At 44.4% G+C, this 23,616-nt stretch overlaps 1 protein-coding gene across 4 annotated transcripts; it reads right to left on the reverse strand.

The window, feature by feature from the left end:
- LOC119032598 (ubiquitin carboxyl-terminal hydrolase 15-like) lies at positions 1-23,322 on the reverse strand. Of its 4 annotated transcripts, none has more exons than XM_037121990.1 (22): positions 22,899-23,322; positions 21,999-22,126; positions 21,506-21,636; positions 18,807-18,933; positions 17,717-17,862; positions 16,241-16,302; positions 15,681-15,770; positions 11,178-11,322; positions 10,817-10,990; positions 10,443-10,601; positions 10,021-10,245; positions 9,857-9,940; positions 9,437-9,531; positions 8,149-8,337; positions 7,830-7,948; positions 7,408-7,728; positions 7,052-7,122; positions 6,150-6,265; positions 5,908-6,057; positions 5,194-5,297; positions 4,531-4,619; positions 1-2,851 (listed from the first exon to the last, which is right to left on the reverse strand). In XM_037121990.1, exons 1-22 carry the CDS (start codon positions 22,985-22,987, stop codon positions 2,492-2,494), a joined length of 3,174 nt encoding a protein of 1,057 aa, XP_036977885.1. In that variant the 5' UTR covers positions 22,988-23,322; the 3' UTR covers positions 1-2,491. The 4 variants fall into 4 exon arrangements, with proteins under 4 accessions (XP_036977885.1, XP_036977886.1, XP_036977887.1 ...); XM_037121991.1 differs by having other exon boundaries at positions 7,408-7,689; positions 22,899-23,321; XM_037121992.1 differs by lacking the exon at positions 15,681-15,770.
- Between the last annotated feature and the right edge of the window lie 294 nt (positions 23,323-23,616).

Genomic DNA, 23,616 nt, shown 5'->3' on the forward strand with positions numbered 1-23,616 from the left:
GGAAGCTTTACACAACTTTATTGAAGATTGTGTATAAATACACATGCACAATTCAAATGTAAACCCAAGTGAACTCAAGTGCAGCCAAACCTGGAAACCCCCATAATGTCGTCATGCAAGGATGTCTGGATTAGAATTATTTTTTTTCTTTACAAAAAAAGTCCCAAAACAACAGAAGCATCCTTTCTTTAAAAATATTCCCTCCCTGACGAGAGCACAGGCAAGACTTTGCAAACTAGTGTTTATGTGTGGACTCATCCACAGCCCTCCCCCTCCCTCCCTCCCTTCCCTCCCAGCGACATTTCAGGTCTTGCCAAGGTTTTAAATATATTGTCTGTTTATTATTAAATGCTTACATATAAATAAATAAACTTTATCAAATGTGCACTCACAGAGTGAACTCTTATGTACAATATTGTATAAGCCTATAGTAGCAATCACATCTCATTCAGGATGGGGTGAGTCGCCCGAAAAGCAAGGCAGCGGCGAAGGCGGTGAAGCCCACTGAAGTCAAAGCACAGAGATGCTCATAGAAAGGCATGGTACACGTCTAATATTCTGAGGCGACAACAGGTGCGCTGATGCTGTTTTTACAGTGGAAAGAACAGGTAGAAAAAGAAAAACATTAACACTCCACCATGGAGAATAGTTTTTACGTCGATGGAGGAATATCCTGCAACAATCTGCCACACAATATTTTCACTGTATCATGATCCCAAAAGCTGAAAGGCCTTTTAGGCTGACTCACCCCATAGATTTTTTTTTGTTTTTTTTTTTTGTCCCCACCGCCCCTCCCCTCCCTCCCCCTTTCATTCTCAGGACCACAAAGATGCTTTTATCCACCCCCCCGCCATGTGGAAAGGGACGCATTCAGCAGTACCCATGATTTCATACAGCTAATATCAAAGGCTAAGAACCCATTACCATCGCATTCAACCAAACCAGAAACAAAAAAGGGAGCTGTGAAACAAAAAAAAAAATGAGGAGGGGGAAAAAAAACAAAAAAAAACACACACACATCTGGCCCTATAGAGAATCAAAAAGGCATCAACCACATACATCTGGTCAGTGTTCATTCCATTCAGCATACATTCAGGCCCTCTTGTGGATTAAAAAAAAAAAAAAAAAAGCAGACAAACCAACAAATCGTATGGACATTCGCACGTGAGTGTAGGTGTGTGAAGGGGGCCGTGCGAGAGAAAGGCGGCGCTGATTGAGTGATGTGCAAAGAAAAGGCGACTGGTCTGAGATTGAGAGTTAAGGCCGAGGTGACGCAAACAAGAGACGAGCCATCTGATGTCAGCGAAATCACCGATGTTCTTCTAATCTCACAGTGCCTCTGATATGAGGAGAGAGAGCGCAGAGAGCCGTGGTAAAGCTTTAAACACCACCTATGAATAACGGGTCGGTGGGGGGTGGGGTGGTGGGATCTTTGAGCCTGCCAGCTAACTTTTAAACAGATATCAGGGAACGGAGTTAAGACAGAGTGCTTCTGGAGCTCCTGATACATCTTACGCCGATTTCATGTTTTTGCAGATAAAACACGCAGAGTTTTTGAGTCTGTTTTTTTTTTTTTGCAAAGTTAGCAGGATGACTGTTCAATCCCGCTTTATTTTGGAGGAGATCAGAGAGAGCGAGACGGCGGAAAGCAAGGACCTTAAATCTCTAAAGTTCATGCCAGTATGCTAATAATCTGTCTAAAAATGCGAGATCACAGCAGCGGCAGGAGCAGCAGCACGAAGCTGGGACAGTTTGGCTGTTTGACACTTTGTAAAACCACACAACTACGAGCGTCACGTATCTACGCCGAGTCTAGACAGTAGACGCATCCCGCCGCTGGCTTACTAAAGGCAGCTTCCTAAACTTTTTATGGGAGAAGTAAACTCTCTGAGAAAGTTGTTACACAATTGCAGTATGTCTAGCAATAGTACACACACACAAACAAAAAAGATGGATGGTTGGTGATTGTGCAAGTTCAAAAATGTTTCAGCGCATCATGAAAACCCAATGTAATTCAGTGTTTAAAATATTTACAAGGTCTAAATGATAGTAAAATGATATGCCGACGATGCTCTCAAAAATATATATATATATATAAAAAAACAAAAGGAACACAAAAAAGCAGGAGGGCGAGTCAGAGCGCCACACCACAGCACTGTGAAGCCTCCAAATCAGCCCTGATGTGAGTCTTTTCAGAGAGCAGGTGAGCAAATCTTAACGAATGGACGTGGCGACACACTCACACACTTGACACACACACACTCACACACACACACACACACACAGTGATCCAACCACAGAGGAGGGCCCTGATATCTGGCGTACCCCGGCAGCTCCCTGTCATCCCCGCAGTGGCTCTGCCTGTCGTGCGAGCCGAGTCCGAGCCGCTGGGTGGGACCGTTGGCGCCCGCTGCCATGCTGTGTGTCCATATGGCTTTGGATGGAAAGATCCTAGTCTCTCTCTCTCCATTTATTCCTGTCCTCGCACGCCTCAGTTGGTTTTCATGGCGACGTCTCGATTGGGCACCTGCTCCTCCTCCTCTTCCTCCTCCTCTTCCTCCTCTTCGTCTTCCTGCTCGTTGTCGTTCTTCCTGCGCCGGTTCTCGTTCAGGTCCTCCTCGTCGCTCAGGGCGGAGGCGGCAGAGGCGGCGGAGGCAGGGGCGGCACCCTGAGAAGAGGAGGCGGTCTTTCTCTCCTGTCTCCCCTCGCCTTCGTTTTCATTCTCGTTCTCGTTCTCCTCTCCTTCCTCCTCCTCCTCGTCCTCCTCCTCTTCCTCGCGGTCCAGAGCGAAGTAGCCGGTGCCTTTCACCGTGTCCTGCCGCTGGTAGAACAGCACATAGCCAGCTTTGGACTGAGGGAAAGACGACAAAGTTCAGTCGGCTGCACAAACAACTCCCTGCTGCAGCGACTTTAAACACTTTGAATAACATGACCGTGCATTTATTGTGAGCGTCTGACGATGAGTCAACAGGATGCCCTAGACTGCATTAATTACAGCTTGCCCCCAGGACATTTTTTTCCCCAAGACAAACATGCTGTGGGATTACCTCCTGAATTCTAATTGGTTAAAACAAATGATGACTCATCGGTCCATCCAGAGGAAGTCAGAAGACAAGAAGTCTGGTGATATTCTTTATTTTTGTCAACGTTACCATGAAAAGGATTCAAACCAAACTATGAATTGATGCGACTCACAAGCAACATCAGTGACTCAGATGTTCATCATTTTTCTAATTATGGGAATTTGTGGGGTTTTTGTCCAGCTATCAACAGTCTGTGGTCTCATTCACTGTTCCGCCCCCACACTAACTATGTTTACACAACACAAGTAACAGCCTGTTAATCTGTAAAGTAGCCAAAGTTATTAAGTATTGTGGTGTAGAAAAAAGCCTCCATACTGTGGTGGAGGGGAAGTAGAAAGGAGTAATGGAAATACTCACGTAAAGTACAAGTACTTAAAAGTAGTACTAGTATTTAGTCAATCCCTGATGCAAAGCCAGCTGCTGTAAAACATTCACCAGAGCGCTCAGAGTGCATTCAATGGAAACAGTCCCCAACAAACGCACTCTTTACTACTGTTCAAGTAACACTTACTAAAAACGACAGTTCCCAGCTGTTTTACAATCTATAAACTGTCTATTTGTCTTCATTCTACATTCTGTTTGCAGTTAGATGTCTATAGAATAAGAATAAGAAAGAAGAATCAGTAAAATATCAGGCCCTTCATAAATAAAAGAGGAGCTGCGTAAAGTCTTTTGTGAGTAGCGTCTTCAGACAAGCTGGGGAGGTCAGAAAGTAAAGTGTGACACACAGACCATGTTTTACTTAATATTCCACTATTTTTCTGAATATGACATGTAAACTGGATATTCTGTTGGGATATGGTGAATGTTGCGTTTCACGTGGAATATTCTGATATTATTCAGGTTTTAGGAGTGTTCGTTGGAAATGTACACCGCACATTGAGAAAAAACGTCAGCTGAGGGTTTGTACATGCAGCTCCGGCTGTTCGACTTTCCCGTATCTTGTTAGTTAGTGATATCACATTATTTGTGCCAAAGTAACAAGCTCAACACATGATGACGGATAGTTTGCAATTTTTCAGTGTCAATATTTTACCTCTATGCATGTCACTGAAAGTTTCACCTGTGTCTGTGCTACAGTGAAAGCATCAGTAGGTAGTGAGGAGTAAAATCCTTTACAAACGTTCTCAATACCGCCCAGAGACTCCACGTTGTTCCAGCGTGGGCTTACTGGCTTCAATCACTTGCTTGAGTTGCCTTTGCCAATCACTACCTAATAAATTACTCTACCAAAATAGCAACAGTAGGACTTCTCAGGACCTCATTTTTTTTGGGATTGCCACCACAGCTGGACATCTTTGAGAAATCGGACTGTTTTGCAGTGTAATAATTAATCCCAATTACTTTGATGAAATTAACTTTTCTGGTTCTTTTTTCCGGCAGAACTGCCTGTGATGAATGTACATGAGGACTGTTGCCTGGCTGCCTGCATAATGAGGATGCTCACCACTATCTGATCTTCGTTGGCAGGAGACACGCTGCTGTCGTCATAGTTGTACCACTTTCCATCGTCTTTGTTCTTGGCGTACGCGGTATCTGAGCAGAAGACAAGAAGGAAGCATTAGACAGGTTTCTCTCAGTTCAGCACAGTATGTTCGCTGTTTATGAGACATTTCTTTAACAGGACACCCAAGGAGAAAAAGTCTCTCGCTTACAGCTGTGGATCATCACTGAGTTAGATCACACCCATCTAAAACTTCCTGACAGCTCTTTTGGTGACTCCAGATACTAACCACATACTAACAAGCATCATTTGGCTGCAATTACAACAGAATGACGGTGCAAAAAGCAGCGGGCCGCCCCGCTGTGATGCCTGTGGTGAGCTTCAGAGTTAAACAAAGCTCTGTTCGACGAGGGACCTGCACACACCAGTCATGACTGACAGCAACAACATGCTTGCTGCCTGGTTGCAACCACAGGGTCTCAGACATGTTTCTTGATTATGCTTCATGGAGTGATGAGGAGCGCTGGCGCAGAAAGCAACGAACATCAGCGAGAAAATCTGCCTCGTTTTACATATAATAAGACGAATAATATCAAAATGGTATCACGCCAAAAGAACACAGAGGGAGGCAGGAAGGAGTGCTTAGCGACATGTGGAGAGTCTTACAGTGGCCTCCACCCATCCCTCCGTAGTGGTTGGACACAGCGATGAGATCATAGCGACAGGGCCCAGCGTTGGGGTTGATGAGGAACTCAGACATATCCAGATCTCTGCAGGAAACAAATCACACAGTATGTTAGAAGTCAAACCTCAGAAGCTGGAAAACCTTGCAGGGAACATGATGTCTGTTTCACGTATTTCACACAGATTTTATGTTCTCATCCATCTACTTTGTGGAGGCTCAAGTCTCATGATTCATTGTTCGCTACATCTGTTCCCGATGCAACCTTCCCCTAGTGCATAAACTTTACTGTGATATTAAACCTTTCTTTCATAATTCATAGGCCAAATGCTTTATAGAGCAATTGTTGAAATGATTGGGAGAGTAATCCATTACGGAAATAATCGTTAGTTGCAGCCCTTCTCAACAAAATGATGAAAAATGTATGGTATGAAATGTTTCAGATGGAATTTATTTTACTGACGGAAAAAAAAACCTAATCAAAGTCTTAATGCGAGACTGAGACTATGAGACTATTCATCTATACGTACACACTAGGTCTGCATATATTGTATGTAGATGAGGTAAAAACAGAAACAATGGACAAGCTGCTGAAAACGCAGTCTTCTGCTGTTGTGATTTATTGCCTTTCCTCTGTGTTCTGTCTCTGTGTGTGTGTGTGTGTGTGTGTGTGTGTGTGTGTGTGTGTGTGTGTGTACCTGAGTGGGAAATCAACAAGCGAGTCCAGTTTATCCCTCATATAACGACTGTATGAGAAGCGTTTCAGATGGACCACCAGCACCGGCGGCAGAGACCACAGGTCCAGCTTCTTAGTGGCCTGTTGGTGCTGCTTGCAGTTCGGACAGTACCTGCGAAGCCGCGTGCACATTTCATGTTAGCGGATGCGGTCAATCCCACCACATTTGTGTGTTTTGAGCATGACGGTGATCAGTTTTCTCACCATGGGTCCTCGGCTCCCAGTTTCTCCTTGGTGGTGAACAGCTCGATGCAGTCCTTCAGCTTAAAGAAGGCCTTCTTCTGGGGCTTGTACTCCATGCTCTCGTGCTTGTCAAAGTCCTGCTCTCAGTCACACAAACACACATAGCAGCTGTTGGAAAAACACTTCTCATAGCACTGCTGTGTTCCTGTCATGTCCCTCTCGTTTCGACATATTTGTATGAAGGCTAACCCAGAAAATTAGCATCTTCACCATTAAGCTTCCGACTACACACACTTGTTAGTGTTTGCAAGTAGAGTTTCCGCTTTCTGCGTGATAACGTTTAATGTCCCCATTACGTCTGTAGTCTCATTTAGCTTCTTGTGAGCAACCGCCCTTTTATAGATACGCAAATGCTTTAAAAGTCACAATTTGGGTATTTACTGACATTTTTATGTTGTAGAAGAAAAGGTGAACAACTCACTTGGTTTACCACAGACCTTATTTCAGGCATCTAACCAAAAACCCATTGGAAAAGCCCCATGACCTCCAGCTGTGAGGACTGAAAGTGTGAAATTACCAACTAATTTCCGGGATTTAGGACTAAATCCTGCGGCACCCTTTAGAACAAAACTGATAATGGTTTACTCTGAATAAGAGTTACACAAGCTTTTGGCACCCACAAGTTAAATATAGACTAATTAAATGAAAAGTGGAGGTTTAACACCTTTCTTTAGGATCGAGTGGCTGCTGCAGGTGTCAGGACTGTGACCTTCACATTATAAGTCACTCATGCTTGTTACCAGGGCTTCCCGCTGCTCCTGCCTGGTCACAATGTCATATTTTGAAACCTGACACCAGACTGCTGCTATGTTGCTTTTATACAGTAAAGTTGGATATCTGCATCAGATTAATATTTTCTTTACCTCGATGACGGTCTCATCGAAGTACTTCTTCTTGATCTCTGGTTCCCAGTCCAAGGAGAGATAAGAACGGTCTGTGAAAACGAGGGCACACAAAACCACGAGTCATCCTTAATATTACCATCATGGTAATTTATCACTCAGTTTTTTCATCCCTTTATCTGCAGGGTCATTTAGTCTGGTGCTCACAAAAGGATTAATTTACTTTCCTGGGCTGTGATTCAATTATAAATTAACATATTATCCTTACAGTGTAAGATACCAAAAATAAAAAAATACCTTCCATTCCATTAAAAATGTAATGATTGGACACTAAATGGTGAGCATGAATATATTTTGAGGACATTATGAGTTTCTACCACTGAGCCGAAGGTGTCCCTCATCGAAGCGGATCTGCCTGGTGTCCTCCTTGATGAGCGAGAAGTCAGTTTTCCCCATGTTATTGAACTGGAATGTAAAAAGTCTCTTTTTGTTGTGCCCTGCCGTCTGCTGCCCTTTGGTGGAGTTCTGAGGGCCGACCACGCCGTTCTCCAGCTCGTTGTCCCCGCCCACGGAGTCCTCTGACTGGCTGTTGTCGTTCTCGGAGGGCAGCTCCTGATCCTGACTGGACTCGTCGTCCTGCTCGTCGGTCTCCATCTCGCCTGAGGGAGGACGGACGAGATTTTTAAGCACTTTATTGACTGTAAATAACAAAAGCCCAGAGGCACAAATCAAGATAAGGTTTGCAGGTATTAGACTGTAACATGTCCATGTGTGTGGGTGAGGGTGTTTGTGCACTCACTTGGCGACCCCTCCTCCAGCAGTCCATTAGTGGCGTTACCATTGACAGTGTGTTGTTTTGTTGGCTGCGTCTCTTCACAATCCTCTTCTTCCTCCTCTACTGAAGATCTAACGAACCGGCTTCAAACACAAAACCATTTTTAGTCCTTTTCTAACCTATTTAATCAAGCTGAGCAATGTCTTCTAAAGGTCTTTTAAATGCTTCTTGATTCCATGCCATAATGCCTTGTAGATAAGACAAACTTATCTGCGGTCATCAAAATTGACGCTCATTAGGCGAGTGTCAATATGATCCGCCACGGAGATGCACGTGGACGTACCAGAGGCGCAGCAGCAGCATGTTGTAGAGTTTGTCTTCACTGAGGGTTCTGGGGACGGCGATGAGGAAGGGCTGTCCGAAGAGCGGCGTGCTGGTGTGGTTGTAGCCCGACTGCTTGTACTTTTCCCTCAGGTGCACCGGGATCACTACGTGGTCCGTATCCTCCACCCTGTTCACCGCCAGCTCAAATCTGCACAGAGAAGCGCGTGCTGTTTGGAAAACCAATTGCCAAGATAGTTCTGTCCTTGGCAAATATGGTGATTTAAATTGGTCGAGAGCCAACTGGTCTATGCTTTAAATCTCCAATGTCAAAATGATCAATAGAGCCATCAAGGAGATTTAAAACCAATTAAAAGTGAAACCAAATATTAAATGAATGAAATGACACCACGCATTCAGTGTCAAATACTTTTTTCTTTTCAATCAGTAAACAGCATTGGCGTCGTTACACAGAAACCGCGATGTATTAGACATTACTCATTACCTTTTCGTTTCTCTGCAACATCGCCTGAGCAATATCACGTAACATTGATCTTTATAAATGAGGAAATAAACAGTATCTTTCTTTTATGGTCTTTAAGTGACACATAAACTGCATTTAACACAGCAAACACACTCAAACAAACTCTCACTCTCAAAGTCACTGTCGTACTGTAAACGATGGCTTTACGGTAGACTAGCCCAGCGTATGTAAAGTATTTATCACTGTGGTTATCCCTCATGAGGAGGAGTCTCTCAAAACGTTTGCTAGACAATCTGTCCCTCCTCAGGAGTAAACTAAAGCCTGTACAGAGTGTAGCGCCTCGACAGGAGCTGTGTTGAATTTCATGGATATCAAAAGAGATTAGCGTCGCTCGTTGGGTAAGCGTGCTTGAAAACCTTCTATCCGCTCAGTTGACAGATAGATGAAGGTCTTATGTAACCCTAGCAATGACATGGTAATTGTTTGATTAGTAACTGTAATGTGATAACTGAATTTAGGAACAGTAATCTATTACATTACTGCAATCTAGAAAAGTGTTATGTGATTACAGGAATTATTTCTTTATCCCCCAACAGCCAACGTTTGTTCATCCTTCTGACATCTTGGAAAAGATACAGAAGTACAGAGGAAGCATACAGAAGTCTCTTTTCTGAAAGACTTTTCATTATCTTGTGTTCCACTATAACAATTAAAATGATTCTGAATCTTGACAGTAAACAAGGCCGTGATACTTCTACTCAGCCAGACGTAAAAGATAATGCTCCGTCAAAATTGAGATAACAGAGTGTGCCTGTTCCACACTCACACATAGATATCATCTCTCTCCATGATGCTGCTGAGGTTCTCGTTGGTGGCGAAGATCCGGTGGAAACGGTGGTTGTAGATGTCGGTTACAATCATCTGGAGGGGGATGAAAGACACGTGGACGGAGATGTCAGGAGGAGATTTGTGGAAACACTGGTTTATCAACCTGACATATGGCAAATGCTTGATATTATTTAGTACACGGACTAATTTGAATGTTAATAACTGTTACGAGTTGGAGTATTGTTTCATTTGCATTTTCCGTATATTCCTTTTCTGCCTTTTTTATTCAGCTCCTTGATCGACAGGAAAAGGAAGCAAACATTTTCTTTTCCCACAAGGTGCTGTGTCTGAGTAGGCAGGGAGCCTTTAAAGTGAGCGGGGTTAGTGCCTGGAGCGGAAATGACTGTGATGTTTATACCTTCTCAGCAGGCACCCCTGACAGGTTAGAGAGCGAGGTACACAGGTCAGAGATGTAGCCCACCTTCGGCACGGTCAGCTTGTACTGAAACAGAAACACGCCACCTTTAACCCTCTGCCCTCACACGAGGTCGTACTGTTGCTCTCCCAGACTTTAATTGTTACCTGCGTAGGTTTGGCCAGAGGGTCCAGTCGGACCAGGAAGACCTCCAGCGTGCGCTCCTTCTTCATGGGCAGGGGCAGGGTCAAGTAGCAGAAAGGGTCAAAGGTCACAGAGACCTTGGAGCACACAGGACACACTAGGGTGGACTTGAAAAGGCCGTGGAAGATGTCCACGATGATGGAGTCGTTTCTCTTGATGTGGTTCTCCCACGCCTCCTCTGCCACCACCTGAGATCAACAGCAAAGGCAGAAGAACTGATTGTTCAAACTATTTATACAGAGGTATATAAATGAGTCATATAAAATGAAAACACATACATTGAGTCATACTTTATAGGACGTGAGCAACACTTTTCCTTTATCTCTGGACAGCTGTATACACTTTAGGATCTGGACACAATTCAACACTTTCATCTCAATCTCACCTTATCAGGCCTGCCGTTGGCGTCTTTCAGCTGGATGTAGGGCTTCTTCCTGATGCGGTTGAGGTCCTCATGAAGGCCGTCCAGGAGAAAGGCTAGCAGCTCGTGAGAGTCCTGCTGTTGGTAGCCCGAGAACTGCGGGGCGAAGCGGCCCACCTGGGTCTGAAGGATGGAGGACACGTGAAAAAACAGAACAAAGAAAAAAAAACTGGGATGCTTTCTACCCAGATCTAGAGATCAATACAGTGAGAAAGGTAACGGCTACCATAAGTGACTATAGTGCTTTTACAGACCCTTCCTTACAAAAATGTGGAAACAGAGCATTGTTTTGACAGTGACCCCAACATAGAAAACTCCTGAGAGAATCTTTATGTCACCTTGAAAGGCCTTGGGGTGACGTAGCTGTATTTGCCCGTCCACAGCTGCTTGATAAGCTCGGCGTAGGCTCTGGCGATCTCCCCCTTCATGCCTAGCGGGTTGTCCACGTTCAGCTCATCCGTGTACTTGTCTTTGAGGAAGTACTCCGTCAGTGGAGGGATATTGCTTAAACACTGCAGGAGAGAGGGCAATAATCAGCAGAGGGCGGATTTAGGCTCTTCACAAGAACTGCTTTGCAAACTTCCAGGCTGTCACTGCTGGCACTCATGATATGCACAGACACGGGGCTCACAAATATTTGAAGACTGGGAGAGAATCGTAATGACTTTCAATATTTTTTCCCTGAAGGCATTCCGTTACCTGCACTGCAGAGTTCATGAAGCAGGTGTTGCCTAGGTTGGAGAGTCCACAGAGGCCCGAGCGCTCACTCTGCCTGCTCTGGTCTGAGTAGTCATAGCTGTTGTAGGCATTGTAAGATGGCAAACTATAGCTCGAGTTCTTCACACTGTGCAATAAACATAGAGAAGTACAAACAGGCTGGTTATAGGAGGTGAGATAAAGTTTGTCAAACTGCTACACGCAAAGGAAAAGTTAAACACATAATGTAACACACCCATACTGAGTTAACTAAGTATACATTGATTTTTTATAAAGATAAAGTTGTTAATACACTCAAAAATACACTAAAAATGCCACCAGCTTCCACTCTTTCCTCCAATAACAACAAACTACAATCCAGCTTCAAGCTAGTCCAACTGCAGCGCTCAGCAGACCTCTGCAAGGGCTGCAAGGCATCTCTGCTCGTTTCTGGCTCCCACTGGTCAAGGGAAACAGCTGTGATGGCGGTGGAGGCAGTGGCCTCGCAGTTCAGCACGCGGTGGTGGTCCACCCTCCTGCTGTCCAGCTCCACCGCCTCAGGCCTCAGGCACCACCAGCAACACAGGAGCATGACATCTCAGCCCCGCGCCGGCCCACATGTCCGCGCCAAACTGAGCGACCGGCAGCCCGGACGGGGTTGGGATGAGGTTTGGTTCCGGGTGTCCGGCGGCGCATGCGAAGCTTGGATTTTAGAGGCCGTGAAGCAAAGTCCAGCTCCAGTCTCTACTGTTAAGTCCTCAGCTGAACCCTCCAGAAGCAGTTTGGGGATAGTCTGGACCAAGTTTAGGCCTAAATTTGACTTCCGAGTCCAGCACAGGCCAACGACCAAACCACAGAACGCACAAACACACACTCCTCCTCTCTCTTAGAGCTAACTAAGCAGCTCCCCTCTTCTCTTCTCCCCCCTTCTTCTTTTCCGAGCTCGACCGCCTGTCATCTTGTTATCCTCTCCGCCTCAGATCCCTCCTGTCCTGTCCTGTCCCGTCCCGTCCTGTCCTCTAGTCTTGTGCTCCTCCCTCTGGCCTGCCTGCTGCTCTCTGCTGCTCTACGGCTACCGGCGGATATTTATAGCAGCATCAGCAGCAGCAAGGATGCTCAAGACTACTGCTACCAAAGCTAGAGGTGCACAGAGAGGGAGAGAGAGGGAGGGAGAAGGAGAGAGAGAGAGAGAGAGAGAGGGAGAGGCAGAGAGAATAGGGGGGAGGGGCGGACAGTACAAGGGGGGGAGGAAGGGGGGGGGCTGACAGAGGAGAAATGAGATGGGGATGGAGGGAGCAGCTGATCCACTGCATCCAGCTGAGGCTGCAGTATTCACAGGCCTGACTCTCTCTCAGTAGCTCTCTCTAACACAGATATACACACACATTAACACGTTCGCTCATGCCGACACACCATTTATCCCCCTTTCTTACACTTGTGCTCTCATCTCGACACACGCATTCACACTCTTCGCACCCATTTTAAGCCAAACGCACACCTTGACACTCCCTCTTTTGCCTGCCACGGCTGCCTGTATGCTGGCTTTTATAAACAGGGAGGCTTTTTCATAAATAAAGTAACCCCCTTAAGAGAGGGCGGGTTTCGTCACCGGGGCCAGTGTGAGCGCGTGTGGAGGCAGGCGATGAGAGGAGCCGGAGCAGGAGCAGATGAAATGTATTCTGAAGGTCACTTAAGACTGCAGAACGTGTGCATCGCAATGAGCTCGGGGGAGAGGAGAGGTAAAAGAGAGAGAGAGAGAGAGCGAGACAGAGAGAGAGAGGGAGAACCTGCCTGCCAGAATGCGGGGACACCGCCTAGTAAGATGGTGACACTTAACTGCTGTTACCAACACTAAACAGACTGGGCCAAATACTGCAAAATCAAAAAGACAAGTGTTATGTAATGCTGGAACACTTCATATGAAAAAAAAAAAAAGAGGCCCCATGCATAATTCAGAGGAAACGACAGCTCTGGCACACCAGTGAATCAGGGACAGGAGAGCTGCTGGGAGTAAGATCCAATTTCCCCAAGTCACCCACTCTCTGCATCCCTCAATCTGAAAGATGCCACCGCCATCAGACAATATGAAGCCGAGCTGCGAAATGACAAAGTGCAACTAACACTCCCAGTGCAGGGCCAGACGCAGAGGAAAATAATTGGAGAGATTCTCTTTTCACTGAGTGTAGGAAGGACAGGCTAACCTCACTTCAACACCTTCCTTCTTCGTCAATATTGATTTTTCAGGGTGGCCGAGCTCGTGGCTATTATTTCTGCATTCCAACAGTATCAAGAAAAAAAAATGCAGTGCAGAGTGTCTATATCTAAAGAGAGAGAGACACACACACACACACACACACACACACACACACACACACAAAGAGCATGCAGTAAATCACACACATAAGGGGGAAGCAGGGGACAGTAAAGTCTACTGGACAGCAGAGGTGAAAGCTCCACCCACAGCCCAGCAGTGCTCTCTAGCAGGGGGCCGACAGACGCTGGGTCCCAGTGCTTTAGTGACAAACACTGATTCATGCTACAGTGGCGTTTTCACAAAGCAGAAACTGAAAGTTGGACAGAAAGTGAGCCGTTACTCACTTTCACATAGCAAGACATCTGGACTGACTGATATCTGGGTTGGGTCTATGATTTCAATACAACTGTTAAATAATAAAGAAACTTTAGAAAATATAGGCTAGCACACAAGCTGTATGATTATACATACAGATCTACCATGGATTTCTTTTTGAATTATTAACAATGGCTTTTATTAGTTTAGCAAGTGTTGTGAAACCTCCGAAACTCCTGATTTGGAGTGTCAGCTTCACTTTCAGCACGCAGGACACCAAGTTGTAAATGTTTAATGTGCAACGGGCATCATGAAACAAAAACAAAACTAAAGGACGGAGATGAGGGCAGTTAAATCTTATAGAGGCCAACTTTGAAAATGGTTGGTTTGAAGGATAACCGGCAGTTTCAAAGATTCTGTGCGGCCCCAGGATTGTAGACACTCTCTGAATACAGCGCTGATGTTTCATGGAAAGTCAGGTGAAGTTTCATAGTCCACAATACATTTCTGGAGCTTCACAGTAAAGCAGCATTGCATCATACTTCCACAGGGTTCCATACAGCTTGTCCCATGTAATCCAAGTCTCCAAAATTCCCAAATTGAGTTGAAAAGACGTTACTGCATTGCTTAGCTCTTAAGATAAAAGCACACACCCAATCTGAAGTGAGTGCACTGGCCTGACCCCAAGTCGAGGGTGTTAAATAGACTCTTCACATCAATTTGGGTTATCAAGGCTTTCAGAGACTTAGATTAAACCTAACAAGCTCTATGGAGCCATTTGTTTGTTGGTTGCTTTCTTGAATTTAAAACAAAGTCCCCATCTTCAGCTGGTTAAGGAGAATGCTGCAGTGCTGTTTTGCGGCAAAGTTCCAGAAATGTTCTGTGTCTGCGACAAAATTTCACCCAACCTGAGAAGATAACAACTGAATTATTATTTTAGGGTGAACATACCCCCTCAGGCTAGGCTGTCCTCCGACCAACAACTGTGTGAAAAAGACACCGATGCTGGTGGTGAGCGTGTAAAGATGTATGTAGCGCTGAGAAAATTAATTAGAATCCGAGAGGACCGGTTCGAGGAAAGGATTCATAAAGTATACACCAGCGTATAAAACAGGAAGTCTGAGTGTAAAACTGGCTTCATGCATTTTCCATCCCAGCAATTAAGTTAGTCAGAATGTAACCGGAGGAGGAGCTGCAGGCCAACAAATCTTACATCTTTCATCTCTCAAATCTGTCAAGAGGCAAAGTCAAAAAAAATAATCAGGCTTCAAAAAAGCCTCCTAAATTTGATTATGAAAGCAACTAGGTTCATTAATTAGATCCTGCTATTTGGATGTACTTTGGTGTTAAATCCGACAACAAATGTTCAGTCTTAGGTCATCATTTGAATGTTAGCAGTAAGTGTTGTATGAAGGTAATGGATAACGTAATTATCAAATCAACCACAATCATGCAGCCCTTGCCAGCGCTTATTAATGAGTAAGGTAGAAAATCAGGATCAGATATGGTAACTAATGCTGATAAGGCACTCAGCGTCACTGACGGGCCTTTTATAGAGAGCACTGCTGTCACTGAAGAAATTTCCAAAGAGATCGATCCCTCGTGAGCCCCCCTTCCCCCGCCCTGCGATCAGCACTTAAAGCTGAATCATCACGAGATAGCTTTAAGCCCAGAACCACAGCCAGAGACAGACCTGAACAAGAAAAAACTCATACTAGCTGTTGGTGCTTAAACTGAGCAGAACAGCTGAGAAAAAGTCCAAATGGATCAAACTAAACTCACTTTCTTGCTGCGGTAATTTCTGCAGAATTGAACACTTCATAAGTCGATTTAAACTTTTTCTAGCTTATCGATAAGCAACCCTCCAGACTCCATCTCTGGCTGTTGGCGTCCAAACCCCCAACCCCTCAGCTCTTCGACCCACTACTAAGCCTTACTTCCTGCTGTTGAAGCTGCTGTTATGATTGTTTGTGAGAGATGAAGGCGAGATCTTTGGCAAAGCAGAGAGATTGGAAGCACCAGATGACCTTCAAAAGATAAAGAATAGATCATGAGTTAGAGGAGAGGAAATAAGGAGCTGTTCCAGAGAGGTGCGCGAGTGTCAATTAAATAAAACTGGGATGAACTGAAATAAAACGGAGGGATATGTCAGCAACAAAAGGTCAAGCAAAAGAGGTAGTCTGAGGCAAAGTCGTAGAGAGAGGGGGATTTTTGAAGATGATGAGGTGCTATAGTGACATAGCAGGGAAACCTTACACAGGGCTGCACAATATCAATTTGAAATTTCCAAAGAAAGGTGAGGATTTCTGTTGCTGTGTCACATCCGATCGAGTTTAAAAGTCATTAACAATCCAATTCTGTGTAATCCTTCAGTATATCAATCAGACGTGTTTGGATACAGCATGGTAACGGCGTTCTATTTCTGTGGTAAATTCTTTTTTTTTTTCCCCTTCAGTCAACAAAGCAATATAAGCCAGGTGATGCGCCGCTCACTCACTTGGGTGCCGTGGAGCCTCGAGGCCATGTGCCATCCTCATTCTTCTGCTCTATTACGAGAACCTGTGGGAGACAGCAGAAAGAAAAGAGGGCTCCATCTGCTTCCACAAATTTAAACCTTTAAGTGTTCCCATCCTACACCCTGTACTACTGAAATTTAAGATGTCATCCCTGAGGGGGAAAAAACAGCTCTATTTAGATGCATTTTTCTTTGGATTAGTTAGACGAATTAGATATTTTTTTAAGGGATGCAGGTTGTGAAATTCTGGTACAACACTGATGTTTAAAATAATAATTTTACCAGCGACTAATAGTTGATGCTGATGTTCATACAGTCAAACTGCAAACATATCTCAAGAGACTAACCATCCATATTTGTTTTTTCCAGATTTGATTAGATTATAAAATGTCTTTAAAAAAAAGAGACGATATCAGACACATCTTTCATAAATAAACACAAAGACACAGGTGTGTTTTGACTTTCCCACGTACTGCAAAGATCTGATTTCCGATGGAGAAAGAGGGAGCCAGACAAGTCTTATCTCCCTCTCTCACTGTGTGAGGATTTGTCTGAAGCTCAACAATCCTCTGGAGCAGCTGCTGATCTGAAGCCCGCTGGCCCAAAGTGGCCAGGTGTCTACATTAGTCTAGGCTCTTACAGAGGCTGTGTCTGCTCTGGTCGACCGTCAGTTGGATGCCAGGACATGCGTGCGCGGCTTAAGCAGCTTACAATGGGAGGTTAAGTGGCTTGCGTGGCAGCTGACTCACAGATGTTGGCAGGTTTGGGGGAGGTGACTGGCTCATTTACACGGCAGCCTGACTGTATTGTGTTAACATAACTCCACAGAGAGTCAGATGATGATTTAAATTCTACCGTCTATCATATCAAATAAATACAATCCTGTTTGGCTGCTCTAACCACACTGTGTTGAAGTTTTTTTTACTTACAAATGTACTTTAGGTTAGGTTTATGTTGAGTGTTTACCCAGGAGAGAAACTTGGTAGGAAACAGGAGCAGTGATAAAAAGAAACAGACAAGAGCACCGCCTGAAGAGCCTCAAACTTTAACACAGCAACAAAGAAGAAACTTGTCACAGTACCACCTACAGTGTCTTAATGACTTCACGGTACAGGAGCCCCAAAAAGAAAGTAATCCACTTGAGTTTGATTACCATCCAGGTCATGATAACCTGGTTCAAATAAAGCAGAAAAACTGAGGGTTTATTCTGAATCCCTGCTCTGCTGTGGCCTAAAATGGCTGACTGGCAGAGAGCACAAATATGGAAAAGCTATCTGATAAGGGTGATTGAAACTAGAGCATATTTCACTGAGCTCAGGAATAATAACTGTCTACATAGCAAGCCATATTTGGACATCTCTGTGTTGATTTTGTCAAATACAATTTTTGACCAACTCCTAACAAAGAACCTTGCAGAAGTATTCAAACAGTCTAAGATAAAACAACAAAAGTCCCTACCTGTCCTTGGTAGAGGCCGGCGTCTTGAATGGTGCTGTCAGGCTTGTTGAGAGGCTCAAAGGTGTTGCTCATGTACCTGTTCCACAATCTGGTCTCCTTCTCATCAGGAATGCTGAACAGCTTCCTCATCTCCTTTTCTATCATATCTACAGCAAAGCGTGAATATTTGAAAAAGGAAAAGAAAAAGACAGGTTAACATCATGAGGCTAAAAGCAGAAATAGCATCAAGTTTACCAAAGCCACATTTCCACTGCACTAACTTTTCCAGGGACTTGGAACCTTTTGTGGAAGTTCCTGCGCATTTCCCCCAAAAAAACTTGTCATTCAGGCTATGTAGGTCTCAATATACAGGAACTTTGGACATCAGGGTTTGTAGTGCCAAACAAAAAGTGCAGATCTCAGTGCTGTATAGCTGCACGAAAACATGACATGTGACACTTTCACATACATAAGCAGACTAATTTCCCTAATCTTCATGGGTGTTGGAGCTTTAAGTTCCTTGAAAAGTAGTTCCTGGGACTGCAAATTCTGGGTACTTTAGGTGGAAACATGGCTTTATTTGCAGAATGGAGAGAGATTAGACCAACAAAGGAAGAACTAATCACTGAATTCATTGGTTATTATGTTTGCAACCTGCAAACACAGAGCATGAGGACACATGGTCTACAAAAGTCTGTATTATGAAATGTGGTGATATCGAACATGGAGGCACTTAACAGGATGTTTGGATTTTAGAAGCCATTTTGTCTTTCATTTATTAATATTTAAAAACTTCTAGTTAGTGTGAATACTAAAATAAGAAGTAATTGCAGGTACATTCTTTAGCCCTTAAACAGACCGTTTCCTTTCCGTTTCCTTTGGAAAATGGGTATCAAGTCAAGAATAACATGAAGATTAATTCACCTTTTGATTACTCATTTGTACAGTAGGAACTTTTTTAATATGTATCTTGAAATAAAAAAAACAGCCTTAATCAAAAGAAAAGTGTAAATGAAAAGTAGAATAAATCAAAGTAATGAAAATATCAAACAACTGAATTTCATTCAACTTGCAGCAATGTAGTTAAGGCTCCAGAATGACAGAGGACTACCTATTGTGTCGGCTTTGCTGAAGCGTCTGGTGATCACATTGTCCATGTTGCTGTCTTCACAGAGCTTCAGCTCCGTCAGGTACACCTCCACCTTGCAGTGCTTCACAAACATACCCTGTTCCACCACCTGAAAAATAAACGGAAAGATTATTAACTGCCCAAGTAATCTATGACGGAACCCATGAAGCGATAAAATACAAATATATTGCAAAAAGTGTCATCAAATGTTATGTGTACTAGCACTGGTCTGGATATCACTTTTGGGGACTTGAAGCTTCAGTAAGAACCCAAGCTATCGTACCTTCCTCAAACTCTAGGCCATCAATCCCCTGCCTACAAACAGGGGGGACACAAGCAACTGTCTATTCCATCTCCACAGTCTCTTGTAAAAGTGAGTAAAGGACCAGCAAGTGCTCGAGGCACAGTATTTGTGCATGTGGAGAAGTGCACACAGGTTTTGAGAATAATTAAACATCATAAAGGAGCTCCATTTCTCGCTTTTTATCGGTCTTTTGCCCTTTGTTTGATACAGGTGACACAATATCTTCTTTCTCTTAAAATACAAACAACAAAGCATTTGAATACTAATTTTGACATTGATTACCATGGCAATGGCTTTCAGGTCAGCCCTAATACGTACTTATAAAGCATAAGCAGATACTATGCATTACATTCTTACCATTAATTGCCATAATGCAGAAAACACAACTATATTATACAAGTACCCCTCAGGATAATTTCAGACATTCTCAACTGTTCTTTAATATTACCTGTGTGTCGTATCTGGGTTACACTAGCTGACTGCACCAAGCAAAAGCGTGAAACTAGAAAACAGTACGTAGCGACAGATACATGTTCAGCCAAAGCACAAGCCCTGTAGATACATCTCTGCTGTCGCTATATCAGACAAAAAAAAGCAACCTCCTGCTCATCATGTCAGAAAAATGAAGCTTTTGCAGCCAGTCAACCAAACATGGAACATCTAAACCAGCTCCTTATTCTCTGAATAGGAACTAGTAAGCATTCTATCTTAGCAGCCCATCAGGTACACCTCCTACATTGCTTCTTTATAATTAATTATTTGCGGCCTCAAACCACGAAAATTGTCTGGTAACTTGGGGGTTGTACTAGCTCAAGTGTCTCGGAAAGAACAAAGTCTGCTGGCCTGGTTGCCACTCATCTAGTGTGCTGATAGGAGCAGAGTGAAGTGCCTAAATTAGCAGCACCTCGTGGAAACAGCTGAGGGGTCCCAGCCTATTTATTTCACCCCCGAGCCCCTCCGACATACACGCACACACACAGTACCAACTTCACAAATCTCCCTGAGAACTGCAATAGTCATGCACACGGCTCATATTCCCCCCCCAGCCCACACCTGCCTTAACTAAACCCCAATATCCCGATGGGCCCACCGCCCATGTGTTTGTAAACTCATCGCCAATCTCTGACAGAACTTCTTAAATCAGAGCCGAGCCAAAACCATTTACCCCACCCACCCCCCCACTCCTCCCATACTGGTTGTGCCTCTCGCACTCCTCTCAGAAGCTGCTTCACTCAGTGTGACCTCAGCCGGCATTCCTCCACTTCAAAAAACAAGGACACGCAGGAACACTCCGCCGGTGCTGGCAATCAGACCAGAAGAGGACAAACGGAAAGGAAACATAGCGATAAACCCGTGACTACAATCCTCCTGAATCCTTTCGTGCCTCCCCCCTCGGCACCTCAGGATGATAACCCCACAGAAGAAACAAGGAGTTGGAAAAAAAAAAAAGAGAGAGAGAAAAACTAATAATGAACCTCCTGCATGTTGTGTCGCGCAGATCGCTCCATGTTTCTTTACAGTCATCCAGAACGTCGCCTGAAAATAGAAACCCCACGGCCACCCGATACGTCCAGCGACATACATGGCAAAATGGGAGGGTCGATGGAAGGGGGGAGAAAGACTAGAGAGAGAATGATAGAGGAACCTCTTCTAGCAGCCATGATGGCATGACTAGTGAGATTTAAAGCCGGGATTTGATACTGTAGGTCCTGTTAGGTTGTAGCCGCTGTTATTAAATTATTCCAGGCTAAGCAACTGTAAGCACACATACAGTAATGCAGTGGTTTGTTTCACTCTACCAAAATGTGAGTGTGAAAGTACTTTTTAACCATAAAATAAATAAAAGCACTTCATGATAGAAATGAACAAACAGCTGAATGGAATGAATGAAACAGGCAGTCACTGTTGCATATGCAAGGTCTCCAGTATACAGGGAATTAATCTTATCACATCTAAGTCAGCCAATCAATACCTACTGCAGCATTTCTTATTGTAACAAGCAAAGGCTACAGTTTTCCAATCCAAAAAAACTTTGTGCTTAGCAGTCTCTACTTTTCTATCTGTACTGTCTATCTGTATCTGTACTATAGTTCTAATATCAGTTGCCTGAGTCTTTTTCTATTTTTCGTAGTGTAACACTCTTGCAAATATTCAAGTTTCTGTTTCAAATGCGCTGCCCTCCTGAGATCCTGTGTCCACATTTGCATACATTTTGCCCGTTCGACCCGTCGCAAGCCACACCAGAAACCTCAGCTACAGTCCACAACCATTACAATTTCACCACAGGGAAGCACCTTTGCCAGCATTATATAATGAAGCGAGCAGAACTCTCTCCAATCATCAATTCATAGTCCAGTTCTCATAACTGAACCCTTACCTTGCGTGCAATTGGCTCCTGACCCTCCTTCAACCCATACCAGCTGACTAACTTATTCCAGCCCTCCGTCGGGACCAAGATGTAGTCGAGCTCGTCGATGAGGTGCTCCTTGATGGCCAGCACATCCCCATCTAGAGGCAGGGAGGAGGTTAGAGAAAGGGTGAGAAACCAGCAGGTAGAGGGAGGAGGGACTGCACACTATGGGACAGCACTTACAGCGCTGACCCTGCGTTGACTGTCTCACACGACACAAAACACACAAAGGAAAAAAGGTACACTGGAGAGCTTTCTATGACCCCCCCAAAAAAAGGCTACTCTATGGAGTCAGTCAACAATGTTGTTTTTTGTTCCCTTTTCCTCTCAACTCTTTGTAGCTACTTCCAGAAGGATAAGCTATACTGACAATGTGGTGCATGCAGGCCACACACTATTTACAATAAATCTCTAATGTGATTAAAGTTCACCTTGTGTGGTGATGTTTCACCTGACTTACCTCTGAGGAGACCAGAGTTATCCACTGGTCCTGGGTAGACATTCTGGTCACCCATCTGGTATTTGTCCCAGCTGTCATATCCCACATATTTCTTCCACTGTTTGAACCAATGACTGTCCACAAGGTACCTGCAGAGAAGGGAAGCTGTATCACTTCATCTCTCATAAAGCAAGATGGGACTGATCGGCCTGGACTGCTCAAGGGTGTGGCAGCAGTTTGTAAGATGTAAATCGAGGCTTTGGTATTTTCTTAACACACTGAATGGCGATTGTGGTGATACTCTGGCAGGAGAAGGCTACCTTGCTGTGAGTTCTCCAAACAAATCTGACTCTGAGGGGCTAATTTGACACAGATTGATAGTTGTAACAGTAGCACTGTTGACGCCGACTTGAGTTCAGGTTGCTGCATGCCAGGCCAGCTGGCTCTGTGATTTTGACAGGTGCTTCTTTTCGGACTCCGCCCTGCCGAAGTCGACGGGATGAACCCACTGACTGGCAAACCACTTGGAGCTTCGGTGGACTAGCCAATTAGCTACTAGCCTGTTAACTGGAGCAGACCAACGAATGTAGACTCACTGAGATCCTGTCAACCGATAACTTAAAAAGCGACACTGCTATTTGGAAGTACCGCACGTAATCATCAGAATGCAACGTGTGGTGTAGAAATTATGTGGGGTCTGTCGTTCTTCACTGACAGTTTAGTAGCTAGCGTTAGCCGAAGCACCGCTAGCCTGCCGAGCTGACACACATGAAGCTGACGGGCTCCCGTTAGCTAGCTCGGAGCTAACTGTCAACACGGCCCGTCACCTCGGCTTTCTTATCCTCCATGGCCTTGACAGCCTCGGCGGAGCCGGCCGACGGCCACGCGGCAACTTTGAAAAGGCTTCAGCTCAAGTCTTACCAAGTGTCTCCCTTTCTCAGCTGTGTTTTCAGCAGTGCCGCGACCTCTCCTCTCTGGGTATCCAGATCAGCCGCTCCTCCTTCCGCCATCTTTCCTCAGACATCACCCGTTGCATGCTGGGAAAGTTTGGGGCGTCACCGAGGCACGTAGAGGGTGACGCCGCTGTTTCATCCAATCACCAGTTCGCCGACGGAACTGGAGAAGCGTGACACCCAGTGGTAAAATCATTCTAGAAAAAATGATCCAAAACTGCTCCATCATTGTGTCTGCGCAGCCTTCTTGGTGTCTGTACCCCTTTAAAAGTGGACTTCACCAACTTTAAGTCTTTGTCCAGCCAGGAGCGTTATAATCTTGAAAGTGAAAGTGTTTAACATAACATTTCATACAGGGCGTAAAATACCTCTAAGCAGAGTCTTATTTCATTAAATTTGTCTGTGGACCTATTTGGAGCTTTGTTGTTGTTGTTGTTGTTGTTGTTTCATTAGTGTCCCAAAACATAACCTGATTTTTCTGGTCAGAAATTGAACATCCCCGCCCCTATTTTTTGGCATTTTTCTGCAATTATTATGATCGGTAAATTAAAGGGGCACTGGTGATTCAGTATTGCAGTATATAGGTCAGGAAAATAATGACAACCATTAAAGCAGCACAGGTGGAAGTATTCATTCCCCTAATATGGAATACTCTTTCCATAATGTATATGATTGATCTTAGATTT

This window comes from Acanthopagrus latus, chromosome 14, assembly GCF_904848185.1.
Source record: "Acanthopagrus latus isolate v.2019 chromosome 14, fAcaLat1.1, whole genome shotgun sequence".
Taxonomy (NCBI): domain Eukaryota; kingdom Metazoa; phylum Chordata; class Actinopteri; order Spariformes; family Sparidae; genus Acanthopagrus; species Acanthopagrus latus.